Here is a 13,805-nt window from a genome sequence, read left to right as displayed (position 1 = left end):
CAAAATAACTGGAGTGCTCACAAAGCTCTAACAGCTTTGCTCTGTTACACACAAAGATCTTGCCCTGTTATTTGACTATTTATACCAAAATATTAGGTTATCTATATAAAGGTTGATATTTGCAGATAGTGTTTTAGCAAGATAATAAAGGCTGTAACTGTTGCTCCAATTCAAGTCATAATAAAGCTGGGTTTTTAAAAAAAAAACAAACAAAAAAAAAACACACCAACAACAACTATAATTTAATTCACATTCCATATAAAAATGTGTCAATACTGAAGAGTGGAACCTTTAAAGTAATGGTAAGCTCTCCTCTTTATAAAAATAGAATCTGAAATGTTAGTGATAATTTAGATAGCGTTTAAAGGGACAGTAAAGTCAAAACTAAACTTTCATGATTCAGATAGGGCATGTAATTTTAAACAACTTTCCAATTTACTTTTATCATCAAATTTGCTTTGTTCCCTTGGTGGTATTTTTGAAAAGCTAAACCTAGCTAGGTTCAAACTGATTTGTAAACCGTTGAAAACCGCCTCTTAGCTCAGAGCATTTTGAAAGATTTTCACAGTTAGACAGTGTTAGTTCATGTGTGTCATATAGATAACATTGTGTTCACTCCCGTGAAGTTATTTAGGAGTCTTTACTGATTGACTACACTGCATGTCTGTTAAAAGCACTTAGATACGGAGGCTGTCTGCAGAGGCATAGATACAAGGTAATCACAGAGGTTAAAAGTATATTATTATAACTGTGTTGGTTATGCAAAAAACGGGGAATGGGTAATAAAGGGATTATCTATATTTTTAAATAAGAAATTTTTTGGTGTAGACTGTCCCTTTAATTAATCAGTTATAATGAAGATGCACTATAAGTTACTTTTTAATATAGAATTCAAATTCTCCGCGCTCTGTCACCCACTACAAAAGTCAATTTTTCTGTGAGCTAATGGTTTGAATTGTTTTCCAATCAACGCTCTCCCCTTTGGGCGTCTTTTGTTGTAGATAGAGCACTGATTGGAGAACTATTCAAACCTTTAGCTCACAGAACAATTGACTTTAAAAGTTGGCTTCAGAGCGCAGGGTATTTCAATTTTATATCTATATTAAAAAGTAAGTTATAGCGCAGCTTCCTCACAACTGATGAATTAAACAACATCTAAAATATCACTAACATTCAGGATCTGTTTTTATAAAGGGGAGAGTTTACCATTTAAATAATAAAAAAAAATGTAGTAGACTGTCCTTTTAACACAGGGATGTCAAATGACTTGTAAAAGTATTAATCATAGTCTGAACTTTCAGCTATTAACTTATAACACAATTTGGAGTAAGGTGGATGCAGAACCTGTACCAAAACAGATGGTAAACCGCCATATCTCAGAATGAGTATTTATCTTTTTTTAACTATTTTAAAATGCAAAGCATTTCTAGTATTTTGCACCTGTAACCTTCCAGGTTTGGACAAAACTCACTTTGACATGTTTTATCAAATATTTCAAATTCTCATTTGTAAAAGTTTGTAAGTTTAATAGCTACAAATGCAAACCAAGATTTCCAAGAGTTCAGCCTCACATTTCAGTGAATAAACTCCATAGGATATAAAGAGTTTTTTTTCTCACCGTTTAGTTTGTTGAACCTTTAGTGAATCTTGGCCACATTAGAAGCTTTACGTTGATGAACAGATTTCACTGTGTCAGGGAACATCCCCTCATGTTATTACAACTGAGAGTGCAGCATTTCTGTGGACCACATGCATTGCATATTTCAGTCTATAGTGCTATAAAAGTTTGAAATTGCCAATAGAAAACTATACGGAAATATAGAATAAGAGATGCATATATTATATATAATTACACAAACATATACACACTGCAGAAGCATTCACAGTTCACACGTAGGGGTAGATTATGCTGTGGATGTAGCTGTTTCCGCGTGAGTCTCCAGGGTCGCCGGAAACAAAAGTTATGAACACTCATTCTCCACCTCTGAGGTGTCGGACAGCAGTTATCCTGATTTGATCCGATTGCGATGATTGACACCCCCTGCTAGCGGCCAATTGGCCGCGAATGTGCATGGGAAGTCATTGCACAAGCATTTCACTAGAAATGCTTGTGCAATGATAAATGCTGACAGCGTATGCTGTTGGCATTTAGCAATGTCGGGCAGACATGATCCGCTACAGCAGATCATGTCCGCCCGACACTTGATAAATCTACCCCATAGAGACAACCTAGGCTCCAATATTGTTATCGAGATGACAAAAAGACAGGCAGAGGCATTATCCTTACCCTTGGCCACTCATACCCAGCACTTTTAGGTCACTGATCAGAGATTCTGCCTGCTCCTCAGCCACACGCATCCTCTGCTGCAAAACAGAGAACGTCTCAGGAGCTGTAGCATGAATATTCAAAGGGGCGATGATTGGTCGCGACATTCCTGTTATAAAGGGCGAGCAAAAGGTATAATAAAAAAGCATATAAAAAGCATATAACATATAAATTACACAGTTTTCTCTTATTCTTATTGATCTTAAAGGGGCAATAAAAATTATGTGTTCTATGTTGAGTCTAAAAGAGGGTATTTTAAAAGGTCTTGAGGGTTGTTTGTCCCCCCCCCCCCCCATGTATAAGTTCCTTCATGTGCATGAAGTTTAATTTCCCCATAAAAATTAGGTGCAGAAGTGTAATGTGCTCCCTCCAGACCTACAGTATCTTAGGAAATAAATGCTATTGAATGAAAAGAAGGGGGGGGGGTAATTTAAAGATACTACACTTGTGTCTCTTATTAGCTAACCCCGTATAGGTGACCTAACCTCCAAAGTGATCACCCAAAATAATAGCTCATAAAAAAGTGTTGGGATAGCGCTATACAGCTGAAGAGATTTAAAGACGTCTAAGAGTATATAGCGTCTAAACATAGAAACAAATGCACATGATTACAATGTGATTAAATGCACGTGAATACAATGTATCCTAAAGAATCGTAGCTATAACATATAAATGCAGTTAATATCTGTAATATATGAAAAAGCAAATATGTCAAATAAAATGGTTTTTAATATGACAGATTAAAAAATAAATTAAAAGAAGATGCCGGCATCAGACAGTGAACAATTAATACACTTGGTAAATATAAATTTAGATACAAATAAAATATTAAAATATAAAGAAACTAACGGTGTAGCTAGAAATAGTTTGCAGGTTTAAGAATACATCATAGTAATGTAAGGTACCTGATACAATTACAATTCCTTTGAATACAGTCCTTATTAAGGGTTTAGAGTCCCAGATGATAGTAGCTAAACTCCAGAGAGAACTTCATACGGGTATGTCTACCCTGAATTACCAACTTTTTAGATAGACAAAGTTCCTCCGGGATCCAAGTATTCACGATTGTGTCTCAGTAATAGCGCAGTTGTGGATCGTTTGGTTCAGATGCTAAGACCAGGATGTTAGTATGTGCGCCAACAAAACTGGACAATGTCTCGCGGTCTGATTAGCAAGTAGTTCCGGTGTTGAGGTCAAAGAAATATCCTCAGTACAAGGAGACTGGTAGCTGGGTTTCGTAGCAATATCCGCTGTACAAAGAGACTGGTAAATGGGTTTCTTAGCGATTTGGTGAGCTAGTAGATCCTAGGACAGGGATTATACATATAGAGGCTATTCAGGTGATTTAAAATAGCTCAATGTACCTGTCCTACTACCAGACACCACAACACTACCTTACAAATGCGCTACATTTATACTCTAGATTTTTTCTATGTCCCAAATCCCGATCATACTTTATTTTTCAAACTTTGTTTTCTGTTTTACATTCTTCTCTCTACATATTATTCATATCCTTAATAGTCTATAAGTCATCACTACTAATATAAGTTATTTGGCTTCTTATGTTACACATTGTTAATTCTCAATGTAACATTACTCAACTCCTTTTAGAACACTGAGAATTCAGTTTGTAAATGCGCTTCATTCACTCTTGCACAAAATTGAAGTATACAAAATTAAAATACACACTTTGCTACCTTGTTAAAAATGTTTTGATAGGATGTCGTAACCGTTTCCTAAATTGTTAACATTTAGTTTAAAATGTTTAATCTTTGACATAGACGCTACTATGTGACTGTTTTATGCAAAATAGAATTGAAAATAATGAGCAGGCATTGGTTGTTGAATGCAGCCAATCAGGATACAGCATATGCTATTTAAACTGGACAAAGAATTTAATGAGCATCTTGATATAGGCCCAGGCGTCTGAAACGCGTTGATGATTTGCTCACACTGATCACCACCTTTACTTTGATATACAGCTGGTAAGGTTTGGAAGTGTCTGGCAGTAGGACAGGTACATCGAGCTATTTTGAATCACCTGAATAGCCTCTATATGTATAATCCCTGTCCTAGGATCTACTAGCTCACCAAATTGCTAAGAAACCCATTTACCAATCTCTTTGTACAGCGTATATTGCTACGAAACCCAGCTACCAGTCTCCTTGTACTGAGGATATTTCTTTGATCTCAACACCGGAACTACTTGCTAATCAGACCGCGAGACATTGTCCAGTTCTGTTGGCGCACATACTAACATCCTGGTCTTAGCATCTGAACCAAACGATCCACAACTGCGCTATTACTGAGACACAATCGCTAACACTTGGAACACTTGGATCACGGAGGAACTATGTCTATCTAAAAAGTTGGAAATTCAGGGTAGACATACCCGTATGAAGTTCTCTCTGGAGTTTAGCTACTATCATCTGGGACTCTAAACCCTTAATAAGGACTGTATTCAAAGGAATTGTAATTGTATCAGGTACCTTACATTACGTCTATGTCAAAGATGAAACATTTAAAACTAAATGTTAACAATTTAGGAAACGGTTACGACATCCTATCAAAACCTTTTTAACAAGGTAGCAAAGTGTGTATTCTTAAACCTGCAAACTACACTATTTCTAGCTACACCGTTAGTTTCTTTATATTTGAATATTTTATTTGTATCTAAATTTATATTTACCAAGTGTATTAATTGTTCACTGTCTGATGCCGGCATCTTCTTTTAATTTATTTTTTAATCTGTCATATTAAAAACCATTTTATTTGACATATTCGCTTTTTCATATATTTCATATATTACAGATATTAACTGCATTTATATGTTATAGCTACAATTTTTTAGGATACATTGTATTCACGTGCATTTAATCACATTGTAACCATGTGCATTTAACCACATTTGTACACATATAGTACTTTATACACTTCAGAGTTAAGTTATACCACTTGTTTCTATGTTTACAGACACATCGCTATATAGTCTTAGATGTCTTTAAATCTCTTCAGCTGTATAGCACTATCCCAACACTTTTTATGAAATAAATGCTATTATAGGGTCCATTATAGTAAAAAATTACATTCTCTAATCTGTTATCGACCCTAGACTACTGTGTATTTAACCCTGACACAGGGATTTAACACACAGTAGAAATACTGCTCGAAATCAACTGCATTTTCCACTCTGGACCAGAAGTGCTATTTGTTGGGGGTTGAACACACGGTAGTTTAGGGTCAATCTTAAAGGGATAGTATACCACAAAATTTTCTTTTATGATTCAGATAGAACACACATTTTTAAACAAATTTGCAATTTACTTATATTATCAAATTTGCTTCATTCTCTTGTTATCCATTGCTGAAGGGACATCATTGCACTACTGGCAGCTAGCTGAACACATCTAGTTAGCCAATCACAAGAGACAAATGTGTGCAGGCACCAATTAGCAGCTAGCACACACTAGTGTATGATATGTGCGTATTATTTTATTTAACAAGGGATAATAAGAGAACAAAACACATTTGAAAATAGAAATGAATTTAAAAGTGTCTTAAAATGACATGCTATATGTGAATCATGCAAGTTTGATTTTGACTTTCCCATTCCTTTAAATTTACATGATTAGAGCATGTCATTTTTTACTATAATGGCCCTTTAAACATATATATTTAAAGGGACATTAAACCCAAAAATTGTCTTTCATGATTCAGATAGAAAATACAATTTTAAACAGCATTCCAATTTACTTCTATTATCTAATTTGCTTCATTCTTTAGATATGTTTTGTTAAAGAAATAGCAATGCACATGGGTGAGCCAATCACATGAGGCATCTATGTGCAGCCACCAATCAGAAGATACTGAGCCTATCTAGATATGCTTTTCAGGAAAGAATATCAGGAGAATGAAGCTAATTAGATAATAGAAGTAAATTAGAAAGTTGTTTAAAATGGTATTCTCTATCTGAATCATGAAAGAATTTTTTTGGGTTTAATGTCCCTTTAATGTTATAGGGTCAGAAATAGGTAAGGTTGCAGGCTACCCTCTGTTTTCTGTTCTACCCTCCAGAGGTATCTTTTAGGTTGTGACCGCTCGAAAGCATACATTTTTCCCCCCTTATTTCTGAGGCCACAAAACCTATACTTAATGCTTTTTCCCCAGCGTCCACTTAAAGGGACAATGTACGCTAGATCTTTCTTTGCATTAATGTTTTGTAGATGATCCATTTATATAGCCCATCTGGGAGTATTTTTGTAAAAATGTATAGTTTTGCTTATTTTTAAATAATGTGCTGATTTTCAGACTCCTAACCAAGCCCCAAAGTTTTAGATGTATACTGATGTCTACAAATTCCAGCATTCTCCTGTTTGTATAATGAGTCTTTTCATATGCAGGGGAGTGGAGAATGTCCGTCTGTTCCTGCTTTCCAAGCCCCTTTAGTGTGTGTCCCAGCCTAACCTCATCAACAGTGCTAAACTTGGAGCTTCTAAGTAAGTTTTTAAAAAAAAGTTTTATACTGGATTTTTATATCATCAGTGCATATTCTTCTTTATAGTAGTGCCTATTACATCCAGTTATATGACTATTGGTGTACAATATCCCTTTAATCTGGTGAAGAGGGCCGCATATGACTCCCAGGCCACATGTTTGCTATCACTGTTTTAGACAGCAGTCCCCAGATGCATATAGAATTCTGGTTGAAAATGGATTTATTTATATAGCTGTTCTACTTTTCCAATTTACCCAAAAGCATAATTTTTTATTTCCCCTTACTTTTGGGGCCGCAAAATCTATATTTCTGCTTTTTCCCCTGAGTCAACTTAAACTGGTGCAGAGGGCAGCATAATGGTCCTTGGGCCACAGGTTTGACATCACTGTTTTAAAGAGTAGTTCCCAGAAGCAAATAGCATCCTGGTTTAAAATGGTTTTGTTTGTAAAGCTGTCTTTCTTTCTTTTTTTTTTTTTTTTATAAATATGAAAAGGACAAGTAATGGCAGTTCTAGAGCCTCCTATTCACCCTCCATTTACCATAGCACTTATAAACCTCAAAAGGTGTCAGATCCCTAAATTTGCAGGGTCATATAATGTTTTATTTATTCATAATAGGAATAAGTAGTGTAAGATTCGGCCATTTCACACTTGATATTTAGCTTTGTGGTCAACTTTTTGCACCCCAAAATGCTGTGGTTTAGAAATATCCTTTCCTATCATATCCAGGCCTGCCCATTGGCCAAAGTGAAAGGGGTACCACCTGCCCCCGGCCCTACACTTTGGGTACCAGCAATGTCAGTGGTGAGAATATGAGAAGGTGCAATGTAAATCCTGTATTTATTTAATGAAGACGTGTTTATGTAATCAGGAGGTGTAATATTTAGTGAAATTCTTTATATAGGTAAAACAGTACTGAATGTTGGTACAAGGGTGGGCCATACAGGTGCAGGGCATGCATGTATAGGGGAAAGGCACTGGACTGAAGGGCTGCAAATTCTAAGGGTGTCTCTGCTTACAAGAAATTAATAAAGTGCAAGCTGAGCAGGCATTTATAGTCTTAGACACAAACTGCAATAGCAGACAGTGGTTAAAAGCAGTGGTTCTCAACCAAAGTGAGTTCAAGGCCCGGTAAATTTTAGCTAGACATGTCCAGGGCCCGGTAGTATATATATATATATGAGCAGCAGGGGCGGGCTGATCAGCCAGGCAAATAGGACCTGGGCTGAGCTACCAGCAAGTAGGGGGGCCCACAAATGGCATCTCCACGGATCCTGGTGCATTCCTTAAGCTGGAGTTTTCAGTTGCCCTATCAGTAACTAAGCAAATAAGTGTGGGTTTAGTGGGGGCCCTGGCGGGGGTCTGTCGCTGTGAGGGCCATAGAGTGTGGGGTCTGGCCCTGGAGGTTGGGTGCCCTTTCTCTGGACCTTAATGTTGGGGGACCTGGCTCTGGAGGTTGAGGGGCCTGTTGGGGGCAGGTCAGGGAGGCTACCATGTTTATTTGCATAAAATTTAATACATTTTGGTCAGTGTGAGACAGTGTTCCTGGGGCTTTGATTGGTCTCAGTCTGCCCCTGGTGTGCAGTGGGGTAAGAGTGTGCAGTGGGTGCATGATAGGTCGGGGCCCACCAGCAGGGCTATCACGGCCCGGTACTGGGCCACGGCCCGGCTGTTGAGAAACCAGGGTTAAAGGGACAGTCTACTCCAGAATTGTTATTTTTTAATAAGATAGATAATCACTTTATTATCCACACTGTTATATTAATACAAATTTTTACCTTGTTTCTATGTCTCTGCAGACTGCCCCCTTATCTCAGTTCTTTTGACAGACATGCATTTTAGCCAATCAGTGCTGACTCTAAAATAACTCTACAGGAATGAGCACAATGGTATCTATATGACACACATGAACTAGCAGTGTCTAACTGTCAAAATGAACAGAGATAAGAGGCACTTCAACAGCGTACAAATTAGCATATGAGCCTACCAAGGTTTAGCTTTCCACAAAGAATACCAAGAGAGCAAAGCAAATCTGATTATAAAAGTAAATGGTAAAGTTGTTTAAAATTGCATGCCCTATCTGAATCATAAAAGTTTAATTTTGACTAGATCTCTTTAAGTGAGATTTGATCAATGTTGCTGAGGGTGATGATAATACATAAACATATGTACGATTGACCCCATGAATATTGATACAATGTGCCTGTGTATAAGCTTATTAGTAATAGTAACACTATTAAATTTATATGTAGGAATAGTTTTCGGTGACGAGACTGTGGAACTCTTCCTGATATCTTGCTATTTGAGGATATACATACTAAGCTATTGTTCCTAGCTCTGCATTCATCACTGCTGTTTTTAGAACAAAATAATAATGCTCTATTACAGAGCAAATGAAATAAATTAGAACAAGGCGATAAGGTTTAAGTTGAACATTGCAAAGTTTTAAGAAAGCGAGAACCGAATGCAGTCACACAAGTAAAAACAGTGCCGTTTAAGTGAAAGAAGAGAATTCAGATTTTACCCGGCTATCTGTTCTCGCAACAGGGTTTGGTTACAGTCATCAGACAGATCGCTTCCGTTGCAATTTCCACGTCTTAGTCTCGTGAACGGTTCTGTTTGATGTTCTTGTAGTCTGATATAGGTCTGAGCCATTCGCTCACTCTAATAGCTTGCACGCCATTCCAAGGCCTTATCCGGTTACCATAGAAACCGAAGTGCTTTGTTTTTTACCTTTAAACTGTCCCGCGGAAGGCCGCCAAATAGAGCGCATGCGTCACCTGTCTAATCACTGTAATTATTTAGTGTCTGGTTGTCGCGTTCTTGTGGCCACAGATAAGATAAAAGGGCCACACAACCGTCTCCTGGATAATATTAGGAACTAATGGAAACGGGAAGTACGTTATTTTAGATTGTTATCTCTTGGTAGTACGTTATTTAGATAACCGGACAACAATAAACGCATCATTATGTTTAGCGTATTTTTATTATACGCTCTTTATGTAATAGGCTTTATTTAAAATAATGCGTGATTTATGTACGAAGCAAGCACATATTGTACAGTTACTCTAAAATATGATGCTGTAGTGTAGCGAGGGACGGCTAGAGGGCGCAACGAATGAATGTTTTCTACGTCACATCACACGCAGAAAGGTTAACCCCCATGCAGCAAGCATTTTTTTGTTACTCTGTTATTTAAATTAAAATGTGCACAAACTTTTCACATTGAAAATAGTATTTATTGTGTTCAATGTTAAAGTGATCCCTATATCACGTCACTACTAAAGGATCAGCACTTAACCCCGCCCTTTAATGTGATTCGTTGAACTAACGCATAATTAACATTGGTATATTAAACGAAGACTTTATACCTTTATACATTAAAATGAATTTAAATAAAAAAAGAAGCGATGGAAATATACATTAAAACTAGGTTCTATTTAATGAGTACAATCTAAGAATCTCAAATAATGTCCTCGCCATAAGTTAAAAGAGCGAGAGACTGCCGTGGTATATAAGGATCTCAGCTGCATCCGTATATTGTGTTGTATGAAAGGAGAGAAGGTTAGCACTCCCCTTGACAAGGATGGAAGAGGTCCCAGTGGCCTTTCAACACATATACGGTTAAGGCATTGCCACCTACTTCGTGGCATCTCTAACCATGTTTTTTTTGTTGTGCACTTTGAAAAACCTTTGCAATATAGGACATTATTTATTTTGCGTTCATTGTGTATTCAGAGATACTGAAGTGCAAACTTCATAAACCTAACCCTGGAACGCATCTGTTCTTTAAAGGGACATTGTACACTATATTTTTTTTTCATTATTCTGACTGAACGTGTGATTTTTAAACAACTTTCCAATTTGCTTCTATTATCTAAATTGCTTCATTCTCTTGGTATCCTTAGTTAAAAAGCACATCTAGGTAGGCTCAGGAGCAGCAATGGATTACTGGGACTCATCCTTGACATCCCTCTCCAATGCCACATCACGGAACACCTAAGGAACCTTCACTGGCTCCCCATCAACAAGAGAATCACCTTCAAGTTCCTTACCCACGCGTTCAAGGCCCTACACGACCACGGCAAAAAAAATAAATAAAAAAAAATGAAAGGGGCGGGGCTTAAAATCATAAGACCAAAGTAATATAAATACAATTCTAAATAAAGTCATATCTTTTAATACTCTTAGGCAGCAAATCAAACACAAGCTCAAACCACTGGTATAGCTATGTGAGCTCTGCATTTAATTAACCTTTGTAGAGACAGTGCTAAATATTTTTATCTTAATTGGACATTTAATAAAAGATTCTTTAAGGGGGGGCGGAGCCAGCAGCTGAAGCAGTAAGACTTGCCATTTTAGAGCTCCTGGCTTTTGATCACAAAACTTATATTTTTGGCACGTTCTGAAGTCTCATACGCCATTATATGACCTTTACTATATCTTGGAACAATAGATTGTCTGATTTGGGTCACTAAATACAAAGCAGTTGACAACGCAATAGAACACAGGTTTTCTGGCTCACTAGGCCTGCTATACGGAGTTATCCGCCATCTTGGGAGACATCTAAGCTCCAGCCCTGTAATCGGAGATATCTTTCTTACTCTCTAACCACCCCTCAAGTTACCTTATGGAGCGACAAATTATACTTGTGCTGCACAACCTGATGACCTCGCTGGATACCCATCAGCAAGCCCTTACTAGGGAACTGAGAGCTGCTATGGTCCCACATAAGCCTGCACCGATGATAGAGGAAACCGAGGAGGTCGCCAATAATCATGTCTCAAGCAAGCTACATGGAAATGGGGATACGCATCTAGGAACAGAGGTAATATGCCAGACAGCTACCCAGATTCTCAGACCTGAGACTGCAACACAGATATGTTTGAGTGAGCAGCACAGCGACCCACAGTCCTCTACCAACTACAGGGATTCAGAGCAGCAACACGTAGCTCCGTTAGAGGCGTCGCAGATGAAGGGGGAAAAAACGATCCGAGCAAGCAGCCTAAAGCCCACAGCCCACGTTCCTATCAACAATGTGGATCGTGGTATGGCTCGAAGTCCCCTCTCAGACCCGGAGGCTCCGCCAGGTGAGACACTAGACGCTGAGATCCAGCTGCAGTTATGTCCTAGGCAGCAGTTCCTGCCGTTATACCCTAGGAGCCATTTCTATTTCACTAGACAGGAATGCACTGCTGTTCGAGCCGGAGTCGGGTAAGCCCTTTTACCGGCAGGTCATGTACAGATTAGGTGAGCTGACCAGCGGTCAAATGATTGACACTCATGGAAGTTATGATCAAGACCTGCCAATTACAACACTCAGCTTAGCTGATAGCGCCTATACTTACAGGCTATAGACTTTTACAAAGGACACGCAGATACCAGCTGTGCTCTGGGTTAGAGATTTGCCCGGGACTTTTGTGAAAATTAGCATAGGTTGACTGAACTTACAGATTTTGTAGCTCAGCGGAACATGCCACTTATAACTTTATGAATCCAACTGTTAATGAGGGTTTTTTTTTGGTTTGTCTTTTTATGTTTTTGTTGTTTCCTCTCTCAGCCCCTTCATTTCATTTACATATTTCCTGACTTTCTGCTGAACGACTACTTTGCAACTTATTTATATTTGTGCACCTTCTGCTGACCTGTCCACAATACCGCGCTGTTAGAACTAATACTGACTAATAGGGTCCTCAGTCCACCTATACATATGGAGATTGAGCCTCCCCTAACACTGGGTATTTCCCAAAATATACAGTTGCCATAATAAGTATTGACCTGAGTTCTTAAGCTATACTAATATTTTGAATTACATCAACTACTGCTAAGCTCCATTTATTCTTTAACAGTTCTGACAGAGGACATAGGTTGCATGCTAAGATTTTACAACTTATCTAGTCCAGTACAGTTGGTGAACGCCCAGAAGATTTAGATTCTACATATGCAAAATGTAACCTCAATTGCTTGAACATGCGATCTCCATCCTCTGGCAGATTTGATTTAATGCACCTATATGTTAATTTAGATTTTATAATGTAACCTAGTATTGTGGTATACTGGTCCTCCATACCGCCTACACATCCACATAAGAGAGTGTGAACTACTTCCAGCACATTTTTATGCTTTAAACACGAGATAAGATTTTACAGTAGCTATGTGGCCTTATAATGTTTTATAGCTTTGTGTACCTAGTACCTTCAGATTATAGCTCAGTAGCCAAGGTCACTATAGAAAACCTTTGATCTGAAATAGTGTCTACACTCTATCTATGTCCGTGATAGGTATATAGGCCCCATCTAACACACAACCCGCCAGTATCCCTCACCCAGACCACATACTACTGCCTTTGACAGGGAAGGACAGGTGCTCCCATTTATAATCTGTTTGCCACATATATATTAATTTTCATGTTCACCCAGTTACTATAAAGTTTGATACGCTATTGCGGAGACTAAAGGTATTGTGAGTCCTCTATAATTTTTCATCTATTTCCTTTGCACCAAAATCTATCTATTTACTTAGATATGCAGCTGCTAAGGATGCCTCAAGGTAAAGTTATTTATCATTTACCTTACATTCCGATATATCCAATTGTATAGGTGTCTGTTTTGTTGCCTAAATGTTGTGTTATATTTATATTATATGTTATTTGCTATCATTATCCATGACTGTATGACTGTCATCCCTGGTCTGTATATGTTCCTGCTCACATTAGTGGTACATAATATTTGCCCCGGTTGAGCCTCTCTCCTCCCTTTCCGGCTGGTACTTAATACCTGCTGGTCATATCCCTCCTCCTTTTTCCCGCATTGCCTATAGGTGGCACTCCCCCAGGAGAGAGGCTCACCCAGAGGTCACCTAGGCTCCAGCCATTCTAACGTCCCCCCTCCACATAATATAATATTGTAGAGTGCAAATTCTGTTTATTTCATAGAAAGCAAACCTGCCTGCATTAGTATGCTAATCCAAGCTTGTTCTGCTGGTT

The 13,805-nt window shown here is 38.0% G+C and overlaps 1 protein-coding gene and 1 non-coding gene across 2 annotated transcripts in view; one reads left to right on the top strand and one right to left on the bottom strand.

Moving 5' to 3' along the window:
• Nucleotides 1–9,563, bottom strand: part of CCDC150 (coiled-coil domain containing 150) — a 168,079-nt gene extending 158,516 nt beyond the window's left edge. Inside the window, exons 1-2 of the mRNA XM_053710336.1 lie at nucleotides 9,345–9,563; nucleotides 2,288–2,435 (exon numbers count right to left, since the gene is read on the bottom strand). Coding sequence (XP_053566311.1) covers nucleotides 2,288–2,433 — 146 coding nt within the window. The 5' untranslated portion in view covers nucleotides 2,434–2,435; nucleotides 9,345–9,563. The remainder of the gene's footprint in view (nucleotides 1–2,287; nucleotides 2,436–9,344) is intronic.
• A 799-nt stretch (nucleotides 9,564–10,362) lies between these two features.
• Nucleotides 10,363–10,491, top strand: LOC128658624 (U6atac minor spliceosomal RNA). Its single transcript, XR_008402296.1, has one exon. It is a non-coding gene; the product is annotated as a U6atac minor spliceosomal RNA (small nuclear RNA).
• Nucleotides 10,492–13,805: the final 3,314 nt, after the last annotated feature.

This window comes from Bombina bombina, chromosome 4, assembly GCF_027579735.1.
Source record: "Bombina bombina isolate aBomBom1 chromosome 4, aBomBom1.pri, whole genome shotgun sequence".
NCBI lineage: Eukaryota > Metazoa > Chordata > Amphibia > Anura > Bombinatoridae > Bombina > Bombina bombina.
This window is presented reverse-complemented; position numbering and strand designations above follow the sequence as displayed.